Below are 21,869 nucleotides of genomic sequence, written 5' to 3'. Positions count from 1 at the left end.
CCGGACCGGACGGCGAAGCCCATCGGATTGGACCGCCCGCCCATGTGAGTATAATCTAACCTCTTTTTCTCATCTTTCAGGATACATCGGGGGCTTATCTACAGCATTACAGAATGATGTAGATAAGCCCCAGATGCTGGTGGGCTTAGCTCATCTTCGATTTTGGGGGTGACAGGTTCCCTTTAAAGGAAATCTGTCAACAGCTGTCTATATGGGCATGTAGGTGATAGGAAGCTGAATAAAATTATACCTTGATATTTCCGACCTGATGTCTTATTCCTGAGATATCCATGTTTTTGTTAATAATGAAATAAGATGTTTAGGACTACAGGCCGGAAACTGATCTGCATGAGATTCTCCCTCCAGAAATTACTTTATATGATAGGGGGAATTACCAGTGTGATGTGCAATGATTGAAACTGTGCTCTACTGATCTTACTGCAGAATTATGTGTGATTATAAACAGCAGAGTTGAGCTTTGTCTCATTACAAACACATCTGCTGCACCTTTTCTCATCTGTGGTCAGCTCAGTAGCAGAGCTGTGCCTGACTTCATCTAACACTTCTTTAGCTTCCATCTCACAGGCAGCCACTCCATTAGAGACAATACATCAGTACAACAACTCTGTGAGAGGAGAACAGCAACTGCAGATGTGTTTGTAATGAGACAAGCTTCTGCTATACTGTCCTTTTCTCCACAAGGACTTCCTTTGAGACAGAAATTTAAGAATTGTTAGTTAAAATCAGGCACATCCCTTAGGTAGACCTGAAAGCACCGTGAGAGGATAACTGCAGATGTGTTTGTAATGAGGCAAAGATCAGTTCTGCTGAGTGTGATTATAACTGTCAGGCATTACATGTCTCACAGGTAACACCCCCTTTCATTTAAAATAAGCTATGGAGGCAAATCAGTTTCTGGCTCTTAGAGCTTAACAGCTCATTTACACATAAGAAAAACAAGATTTTCTCTGGAATAAGACATTGGATCACATATATTAAGGTATTATTATTATTATTATTATTATTTATTGTTATAGCGCCATTTATTCCATGGCGCTTTACAAGTGAGGAGGGGTATACATAATAAAAACAAGTACAATAATCTTGAACAATACAAGTCATAACTGGTACAGTAGGAGAGAGGACCCTGCCCGCGAAGGCTCACAATCTACAAGGGATGGGTGAGAATACAGTAGGTGAGGGTAGAGCTGATCGTGCAGCGATTGGTTGATCGGTGGTTACTGCAGGTTGTAGGCTTGTCGGAAGAGGTGGGTCTTCAGATTCTTTTTGAAGATTCTGATGGTAGGCGAGAGTCTGATGTGTTGTGGTAGAAGGTTCCAGAGTAGGGGTGATACGCGAGAGAAATCTTGCATACGATTGTGGGAAGAGGAGATAAGAGGGGAGTAGAGAAGGAGATCTTGTGAGGATCGGAGGTTGCGTGTAGGAAAGTACCGGGAGATGAGGTCACAGATGTAAGGAGGAGACAGGTTGTGGATGGCTTTGTACGTCATGGTTAGGGTTTTGTACTGGAGTCTCTGGGCAATGGGGAGCCAGTGAAGGGATTGACAGAGGGGAGAGGCCGGAGAATAGCGGGGGGGCAGGTGGATTAGTCGGGCAGCAGAGTTTAGAATAGATGCATTTTATAGGTATCATTTTATTCAACTTTCTATGACCTACATGGCCATATAGACGGTTTAGGAGGGCTGATCATACTGACAGATACCCTGTACGATACACTTACACAATTCTCGTGAACTGGGAATGATCGTTTCACAATAATTGTGCATTCAAAACAGGCTGTGAATAATCCATTGGACAAGCAAAATGCTTGTTTGTCAGGTAAAATGATATTTTGGTTTGTTAAAAAAAAAATTCTTGCCATCGCATCCTGTGTAAACAGAATATCTGCTACTGATAACAATGGCAGCCTATGAACAATGAATGATTTATTACAGGTCGTTCAGTGTATCTGAAGACAGGTGGGCCTCTGTAAACGACCGCCAATCGGCAAATATGTTGAGCACTTTAAATTTACTTTATTTTACTGTACTATCAAAGTGGAAACAATAGGTCAAAATCCTGTATTAACCCTAAACACAAATTCAACCTTTAGTCAACCTTTAATGAATGTATGTAAAACAGATTATCATACCATGCATGTACACTTCTTACAGCCGTCTGTCCAGGACTCCAGCTCTCTGTAGACATTGCCCTTTACAGTGCAAGATCTTTCACAGTAGCATTGATCTAACCTATTCATCCTCTGCTCAGCTCTTGACAGCTGCAAAGAGATTTCAAGCAAGTAAAAAAAAGATAAAGATCTATGACACAAACAATATTTTCCATAATTCCATAATAATACACAAAAGGTAAAAGCCAGCTGTGATGCACAAGGCAAAAGTCAGGTTCCTTGTAACAAACAGTTATTAAATCAACAAAATAACGCAAAATATTGGTTATTTAACTTGAAGATGAAGTGTAGGAATTGTTAAGGTGCTTACAGAAATATCACCACACCTGTCCAAAAGTTGTATCTGGTATTGCATCTCAGCTATACGTGACTGTACCCAAACTATGAGATCTAACCTACCTATGATACGTTATTATTAACCTTTAGAGCGGTAGACCCTTTTTCAGAATAAATAGCCACTTTATTCTAGCCTGTACAACTTCTATAAAGTGGTATTAACAAGGTTGAAAGTTATCCCCTATCTACAGTTAGGTCCATATATATTTGGACAAAGACAACATTTTTCTTCTTTTGGTTATAGGCATTACCACAATGAATTTTAAACAAAACAATTCAGATGCAGTTGAAGTTCAGACTTTCAGCTTTCATTTGAGGGTATCCACATTAAAATTGGATGAAGGGTTTAGGAGTTTCAGCTCCTTAACATGTGCCACCCTGTTTTTAAAGGGACCAAAAGTAATTGGACAATTGACGCCAAGGCTATTTCATGGACAGGTGTGGGCAATCCCTTCATTATGTAATTCTCAATTAAGCAGATAAAAGGCCTGGAGTTGATTTGAGGTGTGGTGCTTGCATTTGGAAGGTTTTGCTGTTAAGTAAATATGCGGTCAAAGGAGCTCTCCATGCAGGTGAAACAAGCCATCCTTAAGCTGTGAAAACAGAAAAAACCCATCCGAGAAATTGCTACATTATTAGGAGTGGCAAAATCTACAGTTTGGTACATCCTGAGAAAGAAAGAAAGCACTGGTGAACTCATCAATGAAAAAAGACCTGGGCGCCCACGGAAGACAACAGTGGTGGATGATCACAGAATAATCTCCATGGTGAAGAGAAACCCCTTCACAACAGCCAACCAAGTGAACAACACTCTCCAGGAGGTATGCGTATCAATATCCAAATCTACCATAAAGAGAAGACTGCATGAAAGTAAATACAGAGGGTTCACTTCACGGTGCAAGCCACTCATAAGCATCAAGAATAAAAAGGCTAGACTGGACTTTGCTAAAAAACATCTTAAAAAAAGCCAGCACAGTTCTGGAAGAACATTTTTTGGACAGATGAAACCAAGATCAACCTCTACTAGAATGATGGAAAGAGAAAAGAATGGCGAAGGCGTGGTACAGCTCATGATCCAAAGCATACCACATCATCTGTAAAACACGACGGAGGCAGTGTGATGGCTTGGGCATGCATGGCTGCCAGTGGCACTGGGTCACTAGTGTTTATTGATGATGTGACACAGGACAGAAGCAGTCGAATGAATTCTGAGGTATACAGAGCCATACTGTGTGCTCAGAGCCAGCCAAATGCAGCCAAACTGATTGGTCGTCGTTTCATACTATAGATTGACAATGACCCAAAACATAAAGCTAAAGCAACCCAGGAGTTTATTAAAGCAAAGAAGTGGAATATTCTTGAATGGCCAAGTCAGTCACTTGATCTCAACCCAATTGAGCATGCATTTCACTTGTTAAAGACTAAACTTCAGACAGAAAGGCCCACAAACAAACAGCAACTGAAAACCACTGCAGTGAAGGCCTGGCAGAGCATCAAAAAGGAGGAAACACAGCATCTGGTGATGTCCATGAATTCAAGACTTCAGGCAGTCATTGCAAACAAAGGATTTTCAACCAAGTACTTAAAATGAACATTTCATTAAAAATTATTGAATCTGTCCAATTACTTTTGGTCCCTTTAAAAACAGGGTGGCACCTGTTAAGGAGTTGAAACTCCTAAACCCTTCATCCAATTTTAATGTGGATACCCTCAAATGAAAGCTGAAAGTCTGAACTTCAACTGCATCTGAATTGTTTTGTTTAAAATTCATTGTGGTAATGTCTATAACCAAAATTAGAAAAATTTTGTCTCTGTCCAAATATATATGGACCTAACTGTATAAGATAGATGATATGTTCCCCATTGCTGGGGAAAAAAGATACAGCCTTACCAACACCAGGTCAGATTACCAATGCACTAGCAATCTATTTTGGCCAAAATGAATATTCATCTTTATTGCACCTTTAGTGTTGGTTGGGTGTACTGGGGTGTCTGTCCTTGTGGGGTGCACTTATATAGTCCTGGACAGTCTTCCTGATATAATAGTATAGGAGTCATCAATAGGCTGTAAGCCAGACACTGCATCACATGTAGCTGTGTGACTGGCGTCCTATGCGAGCTCCATCTGGGTGCAAGTTTGATACTACACAGCCACCGCCTCAATGAATTGATAGGTTTGTGAGTGGCTGTTTGCTTCAGTATTTTGCACAAGTGATGCTCCCACCTTTATCATGGGGGTCTGCTGCATCTTGTTAGTGCATTGGTATTTTGTCCTGGTGTTGGTAAGACAGTATCTTTTTTCTGTGATATTTTCTGAAATATTGTCCTTTTTTTAGCCATCCCTATTGCTGGGGGTCTGACTGCTGGGAACCCCACAGTTTCAGTTTTTCAAGAGGCCCATAAGAATGGAATGGAGGTCGATCTTTACTATTTTATTTTACTCACTAACATAGCAGCATTAATTCCGGAGCGCACTACACACATTATCATCCCTGTCCTCAATGGGGCTCACAATCTACATTCCTTATCAGTATGTATTTAGAGTATGGGAGGAAACTGGAGTACCCGGATGAAACCCACGCAAACACGGGGAGAACATGCAACCTCCTTGCAAATCTTGTCCTTGGTGGGATTTGAACCGAGGACCACAGCACTGGAAAGCAACATTCATTCTCATGGGAGAGCTGAAGATCAGTCAAGAGCAATGCGGATCAGTGGAAGCCCCAGCAGTTCGGTACAGCGATCTGGAAACTATCCTCTATCCCATAGAAATGTGGACCTGATTAGAACTGGAATGGGATTAGTGAAATCTTGGTGAGGTTGAATATCACTTCTTGAATATTCTTTTATTATTTTGAGCCCTTTTAAAAATATTTTTGATCTGCTGGACAACCAATTTAATGCTTTAGAATGCATCATAACTTTTAAAATATTTTTAACAGTTCACAACATGATAGTAAGAACAATATACTGCACATGTGGCTCAAAGATATTAAAGTGGTATTCCCAATTTGGTCCTTAAACAGTTCATAGGTCTGATATTCCTTTACTTCCTAATTTCTTCGATGGCAGTGGCTCCTGCTTGAGTGACAGTTCTGGTATAGAGCTTTGTCTTGCTACTATACATGTCGGTGTTTATTCTGAGTCTACTCTGCTATTAGGGCCAGTGTTGGGTGGGGATGGGAGGAAAAGTGGGGAATTGCCAAAGTCCACCACTCTCTTAGGAGCCACCAGAATTTCTATTAGAAGATGCAGTGATAATACAAGTTCTGTATTATCAATGTAGCTTCCAAGGTTAAGACTGATTAAGGATCATAGTCACATGACCGTGATGTCACCAAAGGTTTTTAAGCAGTGTTAAACTCGGAAACTACATTGATAACATAGAACTTGCATTAATTCTGTTTAGGGACCTTGGGTGACATCACGACCATGTGAATATGATGTCACCAAAGGTCCTTTAACTGCTGGAGTCTGGAGGACCTAAAGAAGATACAAACTAGCGAGTCCTCTGGGAAGTATATACATGTGTATTTATGTGCTGTGTGTATATACAAATACATGCGTATGTGCTGTTTGAATAGTGTAGTGCAGCGGTGTTCACACCGTGCAGTAATGAGGCAGTGACCCAGGAAAAGTTCAAAGCAAATGTATTTAATGTCCAAAAAACTCACAAAATGAAAAACACACAGTATCCTCCAAATCGCAACTGGGGCTTCAAAACAGTCCATATCTGAGACTGGTTGCCGTAGGAGACTGCACCACTGTGTCACTCTAAGGGGTGCCAGGCATTTGCTTCTCTTTGCTCTGTGTTACCTCACACAAGCCGGTTGTTGCAGAGCCACCGGCTCTGCCGCTTGCAAACTAACAATGACACACCTATCCCTTTACTGCAGGGTTTTCAAATGGAATCTGTGGCCATGGGCCACTTACAAGACCCAGCTGGAGGAAGCGGACCGCCCCACTACCATCCTGTAGTTCGCTCCAAAAATAAAATACCGAGTTTTTTTAAATCTGCCTTCGGCATATAGCTTGTCCAAGACCACACTTACTTTTATTCTGCATTGCAACCATAGATCAATCTGTGACTGCAATGCGCCTTAATATGCTTTTCTGTGCATCCTGGGGGATACATAGCATCCCTTGCATATAATACCCGTCACTGCCTCACAATAAATATAAGAAAAAGAACAAGAACAGCATCAGCAATATGGGTGCAAAGCCTCCAAGGCACATACCAGTCTTTAAAATATCAGAGAAAGATGGAAGAAGCACTTTTTATTGTGTAAAACAAATATGCTATTTAATAGCCCATGAGGCGATGTTTCGACTGAAGAAGAAACATGGTGAAACGCATGTAGGTACGGTAGGTGTTGTGAATTTGGATTCTGGGCTCCCCCGGTGGCTACTGGTGGAATTGAACTTGTGACATCATCTTCCCTGTTCACCTGTTCTGATTAGATCTGGGTGTCGCTATATAACCTGGCTTCTCTGTTAGATGCTTGCCGGTCAACAATGTTATCAGAAGCCTCTCTGTGCTTGTTCCTGCTCCCAGACATCTACTAGATAAGTTGGACATTCGTCCATGTTTTGTTTTTGTATTTTGGTTCCAGTTCACAGCTGCAGTTTCGTTACTGTGTCTGGAAAGCTCTTGTTGATCAGGAATTGCCACTCTGGTATTATGAGTTAATGCCAGAGTCCTAAAGTAATTTCTGGATGTGTTTTGTTAGGGTTTTCTACTGACCATGAAAGTATGCTTTCTGTCTTCTGCTATCTAGAAAGCGGACCTCAAATTTGCTAAAACTATTTTCCTGCTGCGTTTGTTGTTTCATCTCATATCACCGCCAATATATGTGGGGGGCCTCTGTCTCCTTTTTGGGCATTTCTCTAGAGGTGAGTCAGGTCTTATATTTCCCTCTGCTAGCATTATTTAGTTCTCCGGCCGGCGCTGGGCATATAGGGATAAAAAGTAGGACATGCTACCTGGCTACTTCTAGATGATGCGGTAGGTTTAGTTCATGGTCAGTACAGTTACATCTTCCAAGAGCTTGTTCCTATTGAGGCTTATGCTAGTTCTCTGGCCATGGAGATCATGACAGTTTGACCGGCCCACTAAAGGGTTAAAATCCTTGGCTGAGAAAGGAGAGAAATAAGAAGTCTGCTGAAAATTTTTTTTTTTTTTTCTCTCTCCTTCTAATCTTTGAATGGCTCTATGTTCACCTGTCTATAATGGATCTACAGAGTGTAACTGCAGGTTTGAATAATCTCGCCACGAAAGTACAAAGTTTGCAAGATTTTGTGGTTCATGCTCCGGTATCAGAGCCGAGAATTCCTTTGCCGGAATTCTTCTCAGGGAATAGATCTAGCTTTCAGAATTTTAGAAATAATTGTAAGTTATTTTTGTCCCTGAAATCTCGTTCTGCTGGAGACCCTGCACAGCAGGTTGGGATTGTGATTTCCTTGCTCCGCGGCGACCCTCAAGATTGGGCTTTTGCATTGGCACCAGGGGATCCTGCGTTGCGCAATGTGGATGCGTTTTTTCTGGCCTTGGGCTTGCTTTATGAGGAACCTCATTTGGAACTTCAGGCAGAAAAAACTTTGATGTCCCTATCGCAGGGGCAAGATGAAGCTGAAATTTACTGCCAAAGATTCCGTAAATGGTCTGTGCTTACTCAGTGGAATGAGTGTGCCTTGGCGGCTACTTTCAGAGAGGGTCTTTCTGATGCCATTAAGGATGTTATGGTGGGGTTCCCTGTGCCTGCAAGTCTGAATGAGTCCATGACAATGGCCATTCAGATCGATAGGCGTCTGCGGGAGCGCAAACCAGTGCACCATCTGGCGGTGTCCACTGAGAAGACGCCAGAAAACATGCAGTGTGATAGAATTCTGTCCAGAAGCGAGCGGCAGAATTTTAGACGGAAAAATGGGTTGTGTTTCTATTGTGGGGATTCTACTCATGTTATATCAGCATGCTCTAAGCGTACTAAAAAGCTTGATAAATCCGTTCCCATTGGCACTTTACAGTCTAAATTTATTTTGTCTGTGACCCTGATTTGCTCTTTGTCATCTATTACTACGGACGCCTATATCGACTCTGGCGCCGCTTTGAGTCTTATGGATTGGTCCTTTGCCAATCGTTGTGGGTATGATTTAGAGCCTTTGGAGACTCTTATTCCTCTGAAGGGGATTGACTCCACCCCATTGGCTAATAATAAACCACAATTCTGGACACAAGTGACTATGTGTATTAATCCGGATCACCAGGAGACTATTCGTTTTCTGGTGCTGTATAATCTACATGATGATTTGGTGCTAGGATTGCCATGGCTGCAGTCTCACAACCCAGTCCTTGACTGGAGAGCTATGTCTGTGTTGAGCTGGGGATGTAAGGGGACTCATGGGGACGTACCTTTGGTGTCCATTTCATCATCTATTCCCTCTGAAATCCCTGAGTTCCTGTCTGATTATCGTGACGTCTTTGAAGAACCCAAGCTGGGTTCGCTACCTCCGCACCGTGAGTGCGATTGTGCTATAGATTTAATTCCGGGTAGTAAATACCCAAAGGGTCGTTTATTTAATCTGTCTGTGCCTGAACATACTGCTATGCGAGAATATATAAAGGAGTCCTTGGGAAAGGGACATATTCGTCCATCGTCATCTCCCTTAGGAGCCGGTTTTTTCTTTGTGTCAAAAAAAGACGGCTCTTTGAGACCATGTATTGATTATCGGCTTTTGAATAAAATCACGGTTAAATATCAATACCCATTGCCGTTGCTGACTGATTTGTTTGCTCGCATAAAGGGGGCCAAGTGGTTCTCTAAGATTGATCTCCGTGGGGCGTATAATTTGGTGCGGATCAGGCAGGGGGATGAGTGGAAAACCGCATTTAATACGCCCGAGGGCCACTTTGAGTATTTGGTGATGCCTTTTGGTCTTTCTAATGCCCCTTCAGTCTTCCAGTCCTTTATGCATGATATTTTCCGCGATTTTTTGGATAAATTTATGATAGTGTATCTGGATGATATTCTGATTTTTTCGGATGATTGGGACTCTCATGTCCGGCAAGTTAAGAGGGTTTTTCAGGTTTTGCGGTCTAATTCTCTGTGTGTCAAGGGTTCGAAGTGCGTTTTTGGGGTTCAGAGAATTTCCTTTTTGGGATATATTTTTTCTCCCTCTTCCATTGAGATGGATCCTGTCAAGGTTCAAGCTATTTGTGATTGGACGCAGCCCTCTTCTCTTAAAAGTCTTCAGAAATTTTTGGGCTTTGCCAACTTTTATCGTCGATTTATTTCTGGTTTTTCGGATGTCGTTAAGCCATTGACCGATTTGACTAGACAGGGTGCTGATGTTGCTAATTGGTCCCCTGATGCTGTGGAGGCCTTTCAGGAGCTTAAGCGCCGTTTTTCTTCTGCCCCTGTGTTGCGTCAGCCTGATGTGACTCTTCCTTTTCAGGTTGAGGTCGACGCTTCTGAGATCGGGGCTGGGGCAGTGTTGTCGCAGAAAAGTTCTGACTGCGCCGTGATGAGGCCTTGTGCCTTCTTTTCCCGTAAATTTTCGCCCGCTGAGCGGAATTATGATGTTGGGAATCGGGAGCTTTTGGCCATGAAGTGGGCGTTTGAGGAGTGGCGCCATTGGCTCGAGGGGGCCAGACATCAGGTGGTGGTATTGACTGACCACAAAAATTTGATCTATCTTGAGACCGCCAGGCGCCTGAATCCTAGACAGGCGCGCTGGTCATTATTTTTCTCTCGGTTTAATTTTGTGGTATCGTACCTACCGGGTTCTAAGAATGTTAAGGCGGATGCCCTTTCTAGGAGTTTTGAGCCTGATTCACCCGGCAACTCTGACCCCACAGGTATTCTTAAGGAGGGAGTTATCTTGTCAGCCGTTTCTCCAGACCTGCGGCGGGCCTTGCAGGAGTTTCAGGCGGATAGACCGGATCGTTGTCCGCCTGATAGGTTGTTTGTTCCTGATGATTGGACCAGTAGAGTCATCTCTGAGGTACATTCTTCTGCATTGGCAGGTCATCCTGGAATTTTTGGTACCAGGGATTTGGTGGCAAGATCCTTCTGGTGGCCTTCCCTGTCACGAGATGTGCGAGGCTTTGTGGAGTCTTGTGACGTTTGTGCTCGGGCCAAGCCTTGTTGTTCTCGGGCTAGTGGATTATTGTTGCCCTTGCCTATTCCTAAGAGGCCTTGGACACACATCTCGATGGATTTTATTTCAGATCTGCCTGTTTCTCAGAAGATGTCTGTCATCTGGGTGGTGTGTGACCGTTTTTCTAAGATGGTCCATTTGGTTCCCCTGCCCAAATTGCCTTCTTCTTCCGAGTTGGTGCCCCTGTTTTTTCAAAATGTTGTTCGTTTGCATGGTATTCCTGAGAATATCGTTTCTGACAGAGGAACCCAATTTGTGTCTAGATTTTGGCGGGCATTCTGTGCTAGGATGGGCATAGATTTGTCTTTTTCGTCTGCTTTTCACCCTCAGACTAATGGCCAGACCGAGCGGACTAATCAGACCCTGGAGACATATCTGAGGTGTTTTGTGTCTGCTGACCAGGATGATTGGGTTGCTTTTTTGCCATTGGCGGAGTTCGCCCTCAATAATCGGGCCAGCTCTGCCACTTTGGTGTCCCCGTTTTTCTGTAATTCGGGGTTCCACCCTCGATTTTCCTCCGGTCAGATGGAATCCTCGGATTGTCCTGGAGTGGATGCGGTGGTGGAGAGATTGCATCATATCTGGGGGCAGGTGATGGACAATTTAAAGTTGTCCCAGGAGAAGACTCAGCTTTTTGCCAACCGTCACCGTCGTGTTGGTCCTCGGCTTTGTGTTGGAGATTTGGTGTGGTTGTCTTCTCGTTTTGTCCCTATGAGGGTCTCATCTCCTAAGTTTAAGCCTCGGTTCATCGGTCCGTATAAAATATTGGAGATTCTTAACCCTGTTTCCTTCCGTTTGGACCTCCCTGCATCCTTTTCTATTCATAACGTTTTTCATCGGTCGTTATTGCGCAGGTATGAGGCACCGGTTGTGCCTTCCGTTGAGCCTCCTGCTCCGGTGTTGGTTGAGGGTGAGTTGGAGTACGTTGTGGAAAAAATCCTAGACTCCCGTGTTTCCAGACGGAGACTCCAGTATCTGGTCAAGTGGAAGGGATACGGCCAGGAGGATAATTCTTGGGTCACTGCATCTGATGTTCATGCCTCTGATCTGGTTCGTGCCTTTCATAGGGCCCATCCTGATCGCCCTGGTGGTTCTGGTGAGGGTTCGGTGCCCCCTCCTTGAGGGGGGGGTACTGTTGTGAATTTGGATTCTGGGCTCCCCCGGTGGCTACTGGTGGAATTGAACTTGTGACATCATCTTCCCTGTTCACCTGTTCTGATTAGATCTGGGTGTCGCTATATAACCTGGCTTCTCTGTTAGATGCTTGCCGGTCAACAATGTTATCAGAAGCCTCTCTGTGCTTGTTCCTGCTCCCAGACATCTACTAGATAAGTTGGACATTCGTCCATGTTTTGTTTTTGTATTTTGGTTCCAGTTCACAGCTGCAGTTTCGTTACTGTGTCTGGAAAGCTCTTGTTGATCAGGAATTGCCACTCTGGTATTATGAGTTAATGCCAGAGTCCTAAAGTAATTTCTGGATGTGTTTTGTTAGGGTTTTCTACTGACCATGAAAGTATGCTTTCTGTCTTCTGCTATCTAGAAAGCGGACCTCAAATTTGCTAAAACTATTTTCCTGCTGCGTTTGTTGTTTCATCTCATATCACCGCCAATATATGTGGGGGGCCTCTGTCTCCTTTTTGGGCATTTCTCTAGAGGTGAGTCAGGTCTTATATTTCCCTCTGCTAGCATTATTTAGTTCTCCGGCCGGCGCTGGGCATATAGGGATAAAAAGTAGGACATGCTACCTGGCTACTTCTAGATGATGCGGTAGGTTTAGTTCATGGTCAGTACAGTTACATCTTCCAAGAGCTTGTTCCTATTGAGGCTTATGCTAGTTCTCTGGCCATGGAGATCATGACAGGTAGGACTTAAAAATTACAAAAAGGAAAATGGGCCGATCCAAAAGTTTGGGCACCCTTGAAGATTTGTGTGCTCAGATTACTTTGACCAAGTTTTCAGACCTTATTTAGCCTGTTAGGGTTATGGTTTGCTCACTATCATCATTAGGAAAGGCCAGGTGATGCAAGTGTCCCAGCTTTATAAGCCTTTTCACAAAAAACAGCAGCCATGGGTTCTTCTGAGCAGCTAACTAGCACTAGCGAAAAATGAAAATGGTGAGGCCCACAAAGCAGCAGAAGGCTATAAGAAGATAGCAAAGTGTTTTCAAGTTGCCTTTTTATCAGTTCAGTTCAAATGTAATTAAAAAATAAAAAAAAGCAAGTCAAATGCAAACTTGCTTATTTTCATGAAATCTAACTAAAGCAATATAATAACATGAGAATACCTCTTTAAATACAATACAAAACAGCCAGTGGTCAACAATATGTATCTGAGCTAATAGGTCACTATATGGTCAATTTACCCATCCTTTCAGATTTATGATGTAGTGATCACAATAGATTTAGGATGTTTTCTTATAGTTTGAGATTATTCTTTCCAAACGAAGAAGTTAAACTGAAGATGTTAAATGCTGTAAAATGCGTTACCATGATGTAAAAAAAAAAAACCCTCATAAATACCTTCGACAGTTATAATAATTTTTCAGCCATTACCCTCCTCTCCCTTTACATTCTACAATGAATATATTACTGTCCCATAACATTAAATCATCCACTTTTTGGCTATTCTAAGCTGTGAAGCATTGACTGCAGGTGAGTGGTGACTGCAGGACTGGCTGACTGACAGCTGCTTATTCCTCTATATAACTGAATTCATGAGTTCTGCCATCGTGTGCATACAATACTATACTTGGCTTTTGTAGCATACTTCTCTACATAGCAGCACACTGCCAAAATATCAACTGAAGAAAATATTGCTATAAAATGAAGATTAGGTGATGTACTGTATGTCCAAACCTTCAGGCATAATTACTATTGTATCTAGTGGCAGATGACATTTTATGTAAAATAATGCGGAATCTACAGCAGCAAATATCTTTATTACTAAGTGTCCTTTTCTACTGAGGTCTATATCGCAGATCAAGCCATACCTTGCTGGGTTTAGATGAATATGTGTTACTTTCATACGTAAATATATGTATGATGAATAATCAACATTTATCACATTCTCTTTTTATTTTAATTTCTATATAATCTTTAACCCATAAGGATGGGTTTACACAGTGATATGTTGTGAGTCAGCAGTTCCCTGACAACTGCAACTTGCTCATGACTTGCTGTTGTGTGGCTGTTCGTGCTCTGATTTTGCAATTGAAGCAAAAACAGCATTGAAGCCTATGGCATTGAGACCAGAGACAGAAATTCACAGTATGTCACAGGTTGCAACTAGTGATGAGCGAATATACTCGTTACTCGAGATTTCCTGAGCACGCTCGGGTGACCTCCGAGTATTTTTTAGTGCTCGGAGATTTCGTTTTCCTTGCAGCAGCTGAATGATTTACATCTGTTAGCCAGCATAAGAACATGTGGGGATTCCTTAGCAACCAGGCAACCCCCACATGTACTCAGGCTGGCTACTAGCTGTAAATCATTCAGCTCCGGCGCTGAAAACTAAATCTAAGAGCACTTACAAATACTCGGAGGACCACCGAGCGTGCTCAGGAAATCTCGAGTAACGAGTATACTCACTCATCACTAGTTGCAACGTGACAACATAGGACACCATTGCATCCAACGTTGCAATGTGTCACTAAGGCTACGTTCACATTAGCGTTAAGCTAATGTGCGTCGGGTTTGCGTCGGCGACGCAGCGGCGACGCATGCGTCATGCGCCCCCTATACTTAACATGGGGGACGCATGCGTTTTTTTTTGTTGCGTTGTGCCACACATGCGTCTTTTTTGCCGCAAGCGTCGGACCAAGAAAACGCAACAAGTTGCATTTTTCTTGCATCCGATTTTCGGCAAAAACCGACGCATGCGTCGCAAAACGCAGCGTTTTTGCGTGCGTTTTGCCGCGTTTTTGCGTGCGTTGTGCGTTGCGTCGCCGACGCAGCGGCGCACAACGCTAGTGTGAACGTAGCCTTAGATTTCATTGTCACACAGCATCAAGTCCTAGCCTAAATATGTGTCTATAAACTGAAGAATAACCCATTTATAGTGGAATATTAGCGTTTTGTCTGTTAGGTTGTTTTCTTCCAAACAAGTCAGAATGCCGCATACTGTATATAGTAGACATTATATGAGTCTTCTGCTGTGCAATAACATAAAACATTTTCTCCTGCACAATTTCATCATTTTCAAGTGCGTTGCTAGAAATGAAAGTGCAACAGTTTTATTTGATATTTTATCCTCTGACTCTGATCTGAAACCGGAATTGCGAGAACCTGTAAAGCCTATTGTAAGATGCTCCATCTCTCTATAAATGTTGAAGGAAAATGAGTCTTGAGTCAGCCAAAAAAATGTAAGTTTTACGCGATAAAAATCCTTTTGTTGGAAAAAAATATATATAAAAAAATAAATAAAATTGTACCTTTGCTGATGTTTTTGCCAAAATGTCTTGTAATTCCATGATTTTCTGCACTAATCCATGAAAGTCATTGCATGTCGGACATGCTGAAATAATAAAGATAGAAAGTTGAGTTTATTTGACCATTTTGAGAACCAGACCGTCACCTCACCCTTTTAGAAACAAAGAGATATACATACTGCGATTTAGATCAGGACACTGGGAAATAAACCCTTGAGGCATGATAACGATCTGTAGATCTTGCATGATCCCCTGCAGACAATGACACTGAGTGTAAACATTTTGTCACATATCATGCTACTTTGTACAAAGGAAGCCGTCATGTCTGTACAATACCATTTTTCCCACAAAATCAATTTTCATCTGTGTAACTGTATCCAATTAAGATATGAGTAGCACATAATAAAAAGCAGCCTATAAGTTAAATAACATGACTTGCCTTTCCCTGAAGGGTATGTATTGATTTTTTCCTTTTTAATGAATTCATGCCAAGAGAACTGATGGAAATTAAGTAGTATAAACATAGTAAAAAAATACATTCTAGACAACAATAGGAAATGTACAAATCAAGAATCGGAGCAATGATTGTTTGTGTTTTCAGCATATATGTCCACAAATGATTTTACATAGAAGTTAAATATTTTGTGTACAGTATATTAGAACAAACAATATATCATAAAAGAACAATATTAATGCACGTCTTTACTTTCACAAGGAAATGATTTTAGAGCAGGACTCTACAATATAATTGTTCTTCTAAATCCCTCTATTAGTAGTTTTTGATGATAAAACGCAACACGGACCACCCAAAATCTGTGCTGTAGGCTACACTAAATTATGCAGTATGTTCTCATTAGTCTTTCTTATCTGCTATCTTCAGTGCGGGGGTGAGCTCTGTAAAATCATACGATCCTTTTTGGTGCGTTAAAGATGGTAGCTCAGCAATAGAAGAAGGAAGGTATTTATATTATGGGCATTCTGTGCTGTGAGTTATCATCAAAAATCACTGATAGAGTGATTTAGAAAAATTGTAGATAGATAGATAGATAGATAGATAGATAGATAGATAGATAGATAGATGGACAAACAGACCCCGACATTTATATCGTTTTCGTATGAAAGTGTAGGTACCCTTTAAAGGGAACCTGTCACCCCGTTTTTTGAAGATGAGCTAAAAATAGCGTTAAATAGGGGCAGAGCTGGGCATTACATTAGTGTCTTTGTGTGCCTTTATTACCTACCTATGCTGCCGAAATACCTTTGTAAAGTCGCCGTTTTCTGCTGTCACTCACGCTGGTCTGGTCCTATGGGCGTGGTGACAGCGCTGTTTCTCCCCCAGATCAGGCTCATCTGTTGTGATTCGGTTCGTGGGCTCCCCCGGTGGTCTCTTGTGGTACTGGTGTCCTGCAAGCTTTGCCTTCTCAGTTCACCTGTTCCTATCAGGATGTGGGAGTATCCTATTTAACCTTGCTCCTCAGTCATTCTAATGCTGGCCATCAATGTATCCAGAGTGATTCTGTTGCATGTTCCTGCTCCCAGTTTTCTGCTCAGCTAAGTTGGACACTTTAGTCCTTAAGTCTATTTTTGTATGTTTTGTCCAGTTTGCACTTATGTGAATCTCTGCAGCTGGAAGCTCTTGTTGGGCTGAAATTACCACTCCAGTGGCATGAGTTGTCACATGAGTTAAGGTAATTTCAGGATGGTGTTTTGAAGGGTTTTGCAGCTGACCGCGAAGTCCTCTGTTGTATCTTTCTGCTATTTAGTTAGCGGGCCTCTCTGTGCTAAATCTGCTTTCATACTACGTGTGTCTTTTCATCTGCTCTCACCGTTATTATATGTGGGGGGCTGCTATCTCCTGTGGGGACATTCTCTGGAGGCAAGCCAGGACTGTGTTTTTTTCTACCAGGGGTAGTTAGTTCTCCGGCTGGCGCGCGGCATCTAGAGACAACGCAGGAATGCCCCCTGGCTACTTCTAGTGTGGTGTGTAGGTTTAGCATCGCGGTCAGCTCTAGTTTCCATCACCCGAGAGCTTGTCCGTTTATTCTATGCTTCTGATGTTTCCTTGCCATTGGAAACCATAACACTCATCATTATGTTGGTGGCGTAGTGGTGTGCGCATGTCCAAAGAGAATATCCACTGCCCAGGAGATGAAAAACAGCGCGATCTGCGCTATTCAGCCGTTTACCGGTGGGCGCGGCCATCTTTCCTGTGGCCGCGCGTGCGCAGATGGAGCGCTCTGCTGCCCGGGGCTTCAGGAAAATGGCCGCCACGATCTCCATCTGCGCACGCGCGGAATCCCGCGGCCATTTTCCTGAAGCCCCGGGCAGCAGAGCGCTCCATTTGCGCACGCGCGGCCACAGGAAAGATGGCCGCGCCCACCGATAAACGGCGAATAGCGAAGACCGCGCTGTTTTGAATCTCCTGGGCAGTGGATCTTCGCTTTGGACATGCGCACACCACTACGCCACCAACGTAATGATGAGCAGGATTCTGGTTGAGAAACAGCGCTGTCACCACGCCCATAGGACCAGACCAGCGTGAGTGACAGCAGAAAACGGCGACTTTACAAAGGTAAATACCTTTGGCAGCATAGGTGGGTAATAAAGGCACAGAAAGACACTAATGTAACGCCCAGCTCTGCCCCTATTTAACGCTATTTTTAGCTCATCTTCAAAAAACGGGGTGACAGGTTCCCTTTAAGTTTAACTCTTTGAGTAAAGTAGGGATTTACCTGGCCCTAACAATATGTAGGAAAGTCATATAATATTACATACTACATTTATTGTTCACTATAAGGCATTCATATCAAGGCTTTTCCAGAAATTAAAAGATATACCTAAATGTAAGTTAGATGACTGGCCCCATTCTCCAATGCATAGACAGAGATACTTGGACTAGAGTACTAAGTAGTAAGACTAGTAAAAGTAAGTAACTTACTATTTAAATAATCCAATTAAGCTTTATTTTCTTTGCTAAATCTACATATTATGTGTATATTAATATTCTCACCAACAGCCGCCTTTTCCAGGATCCAGCACTGCTCTGCTCCTCTTCTCAGTGACATCACAGCCCTTCAGACTATACGGCTCACTCTATGCTCTATGCGTTAACTGGAAGTCTCTTTAACAGTGTAACCTATGGAGCTGAAGTCTGACACTCTGTATAGTTAAAATGTAAAAGCCACTTCCGGGACACGCAGAGGGTAGTGTGACCTGTAGAGTCTGAAGAGTGGTGACATCACTGAGAAGAGAAGTGGAACAGCTCTAGACACTGGAGAGAACAGCTGTAGGTGAGAATACAGCACTAACACACAAACTACACTACATGCACATATACACAGATTTAGTAAAATAAAAATTTCATGGGAGGGCTTCTTTAATCTAGGGAAATAAGATGGTAGTGACTTATTTTCCAAGGAACAAAGAAGCAGGCACAGTGAAATCCAGCATGCGCAATGTTCTTGTCCCCTGAGAACTGCCACCAGGGTAGAGTTGGGAGAATCAAAAGTTTAGCTTAACAAGTTCCAAAAAAACTGGTCAGTGTGGGCAAGTGTCTCCAGCCATTTTTATTTTCATTGGTCCCCTACACTGGATATATATAGTCACCTTAACAGTACACATCACTACAGTAACTGAAGACATCCAATCTTATTTAAATGAAATAAAAAATATTGAATACTTTAAAACTAAAAAAATTTACAATTTAGATTACAAAAACGTCATACTCAGAAGCTTATATAAAACGGATTTTGGCCAAGTTTAAAAACCCATAGATGTATAGTTATCAGCAATGAAAAAAGGTCATTTACGGACAATAAATGGGAAAAAAAAGTTGTGTACAGAGATACTAGCAGGATTTCAGATAAAAGAATAATAAGTTCCGCGATATGCCAGCTATGTTTGACAACTGAAGCAGGATGACTTGATAGAGATAAGACTGACATTAATAGATAGTGTGGAAGATCTTATTTTTTCCCTCAAAAACACACCAAGCAGATGAATCACTTATTTCTGTTTGCCTTTCCCTGGAGTAATGAAAGAGGAAACAAAGAGGGCACATACTGAATAATGGAGGAAGACATTTATTGCAACATTTTCTTGGTCTGAAAGAACTACAATAATACCACTGAATGCACTGATTAACTCCAGGAAAACATTATTTGATTTTTGTTATAATCACTCACTAGTTACACAGTAACTAATTTTACCAAGGTCACAAACTGTATATAGTCAGCTGTCAATGACTTCAGCTATAACTATTAATCGAAAAGTTGATGCCAATCTCCTTTTTTCTCCACAGATGAAAATGTCAAGATTCCACACATTTCTCCTACCACTAAAGACATCAAATAGTCTTGGCTCATATTATTGGTGCTCTAATACTAAGAACAATGAGATGAAAGACTCTTCCCTACAACTTTTTAAACTTTTTGATGTAAATATTCTGCTTCAGTTTGATTCTCAATACTCATTAAAGAAGTTGTCCCTTTCCAAATGTTTCAAGAAACTTTTGACCATATATTCAGTTACTTTTAAAAAAAAAATAAACTGAGCTTTACTTATCCTCCCCACATCCAGTATTGTATCTCTCTACTGCTGCCTCCCTTTCTGTTTGGCTGCAGCGGTGACGTTACTGCCACGAAATACTGAGCTCAGCGGCTGTTACAGTTTACATAGGGGTCGCTGAGCTCAGTGATTGCCTCCAGAGCTGTAATGTGACGTCACTACTGCAGCCACACAACCCTTTTAACAAATCTTTTAATAACAAAAAGACTGTGAGAAAACAAAAATGTAGGATCGGACTTCAATCGTCAATCGAAAACAGACAAAAAACCACATACCTTAAAATAGCCATGTGCGTTGTTTCTTTGTCCAACCCATAAGGTTGTCCCTGATGGAATATCCATGTAAGGCTTTTCCACAATTCTTTCATAAATCCTGTTAACCAAAATACACTTTGCAATTAACAGTTGACAGAAACCATTACATGTATAGTTTGAAATTGATTGTCATCTGTAGTACTGTAGGTATGGCTACATGAGGTATGTATGCTGTCATAGCCATGACACGGTCTTCATGTAGGTTCTGACTATTTGTGTGTTCTGAGTATATATGTGAATTTTTGGTCGATCACATACTAGTTTCAAATACAGGACTTCATATCAATTTCCTCCAAAATAATAAATATTTTCTCCCTTGTGTGTAGTAATACAAATGAGAATCTGCTGTATAGTTCCTTACTTGTTACAATCCACATGTAAAACCAGGTGAGAAGCGCTGATTGCCAAGGAAAATCTATGCCATTTGTCATCTGCCAAAATATACGGAAATACTTCTGTTTGCGATCGATGACTCCCTGAGCGGTAATGTAATCTGACTTCATTTCGATGCCCACTACTTTCAAGCTCAAGATACCTGTGTGATGAGGAACACAAAAAATAGAACAGGAAAATCATCAAACAAAATAAATAAAACAATGTCTTATGGTTACAAGTTATTCCACGACCAAAGTTATATGTATATATACACACCGATAAGGCAAAAAAGTAGAAGCAGTACTACAAGGACAAAAGACTAAGATGCAGCCCTGAAAGTAACACTTGATTGTGCAGGTCGAAATGTTGCACTCAGGGTGAACAATGAGTCACACTGTTTTCATCTCATCATTATATATATATATATATATATATATATATATATATTTATATATATATACACACAGTATATACTATATATATATATATATATATATATATATATACAGTATATATACAGTATATATATGATTTATTAAAAAAGAAAATCTGAAATATCACATGGTCACATGTATTCAGACCTTTTGCTCAGACACTGATATTTAAGTCACATGCTGTCCATTTCCTTGTGATCCTGTTGAGATGGTTCTTTTCCTTCATTGGAGTCCAGCTGTGTTTAATTAAACTGATAGGACTTGATTTGGAAAGGCACACACCTGTCTATATAAGACCTCACAGCTCACAGTGTATGTCAGGCCAAATGAGAATCATGAGGTCAAAGGAACTGGCCAAGGAGCTCAGAGACAGAATTGTGGCATGGCACAGATCTGGCCACGGTTACAACATAATTTCTGCAGTACTCAAGGTTCCTAAGAGCACAGTGGCCTCCATAATCCTTAAATGGAAGAAGTTTGGAACCACCAGAAGTCTTCCTAGACCAGGCCATCCAGCCAAACTGAGCAATCATGGGAGAAGAGCCTTGCTGAGAGAGGTAAAGAAAATCCCAAAATCACTGCGGCTGAGCTCCAGAAATGCAGTAGGGAGATGGGAGAAAGTTCCACAAAGTCAATTATCACTGCAGTTGGGCCTTTATTTCAGAGTGACCCAACGGAAGCCTCTCCTCAGTGCAAGCAATATGAAAGTCGGCATAGAGTTTACTAAAAAACACATGAAGGACTCCGAGACTATGAGAAATAAGATTCTCTGGTCTGATGAGACGAAGATAGACCTTTTTGGTGATAATTCTAAGTGGCATGTGTGGAGAAAACCAGGCACCGCTCATCACCTGCCCCATACAATACCAACAGTGAAACATGGTGGTGGCAGCATCATGAAAGGAAACATCAATGTGGCCAAGTACAGAGATATCCTGGATGAAAACCTCTTCCAGAGTGCTCTGGACCTCAGATGTGAACAAAGGTTCACCTTCCAACAAGACAATGACCCTAAGCACACAGCTTAATTAACAAATTAGTGGCTTCAGAACAACTCTGCGACCATTCTT

General features: G+C 41.8%; 1 protein-coding gene across 1 annotated transcript in view; it reads right to left on the bottom strand.

Moving 5' to 3' along the window:
- NELL2 (neural EGFL like 2) overlaps positions 1–21,869 on the bottom strand; it is a 473,414-nt gene that overhangs the window by 260,131 nt on the left and 191,414 nt on the right. Inside the window, exons 4-8 of the mRNA XM_077265133.1 lie at positions 20,352–20,525; positions 19,952–20,048; positions 15,290–15,362; positions 15,114–15,196; positions 2,153–2,281 (exon numbers count right to left, since the gene is read on the bottom strand). Of these exons, the coding sequence (XP_077121248.1) occupies positions 2,153–2,281; positions 15,114–15,196; positions 15,290–15,362; positions 19,952–20,048; positions 20,352–20,525 (556 nt within the window). The remainder of the gene's footprint in view (positions 1–2,152; positions 2,282–15,113; positions 15,197–15,289; positions 15,363–19,951; positions 20,049–20,351; positions 20,526–21,869) is intronic.

This window comes from Ranitomeya variabilis, chromosome 5, assembly GCF_051348905.1.
Source record: "Ranitomeya variabilis isolate aRanVar5 chromosome 5, aRanVar5.hap1, whole genome shotgun sequence".
Classification (NCBI taxonomy): Eukaryota; Metazoa; Chordata; class Amphibia; order Anura; family Dendrobatidae; genus Ranitomeya; species Ranitomeya variabilis.
This window is presented reverse-complemented; position numbering and strand designations above follow the sequence as displayed.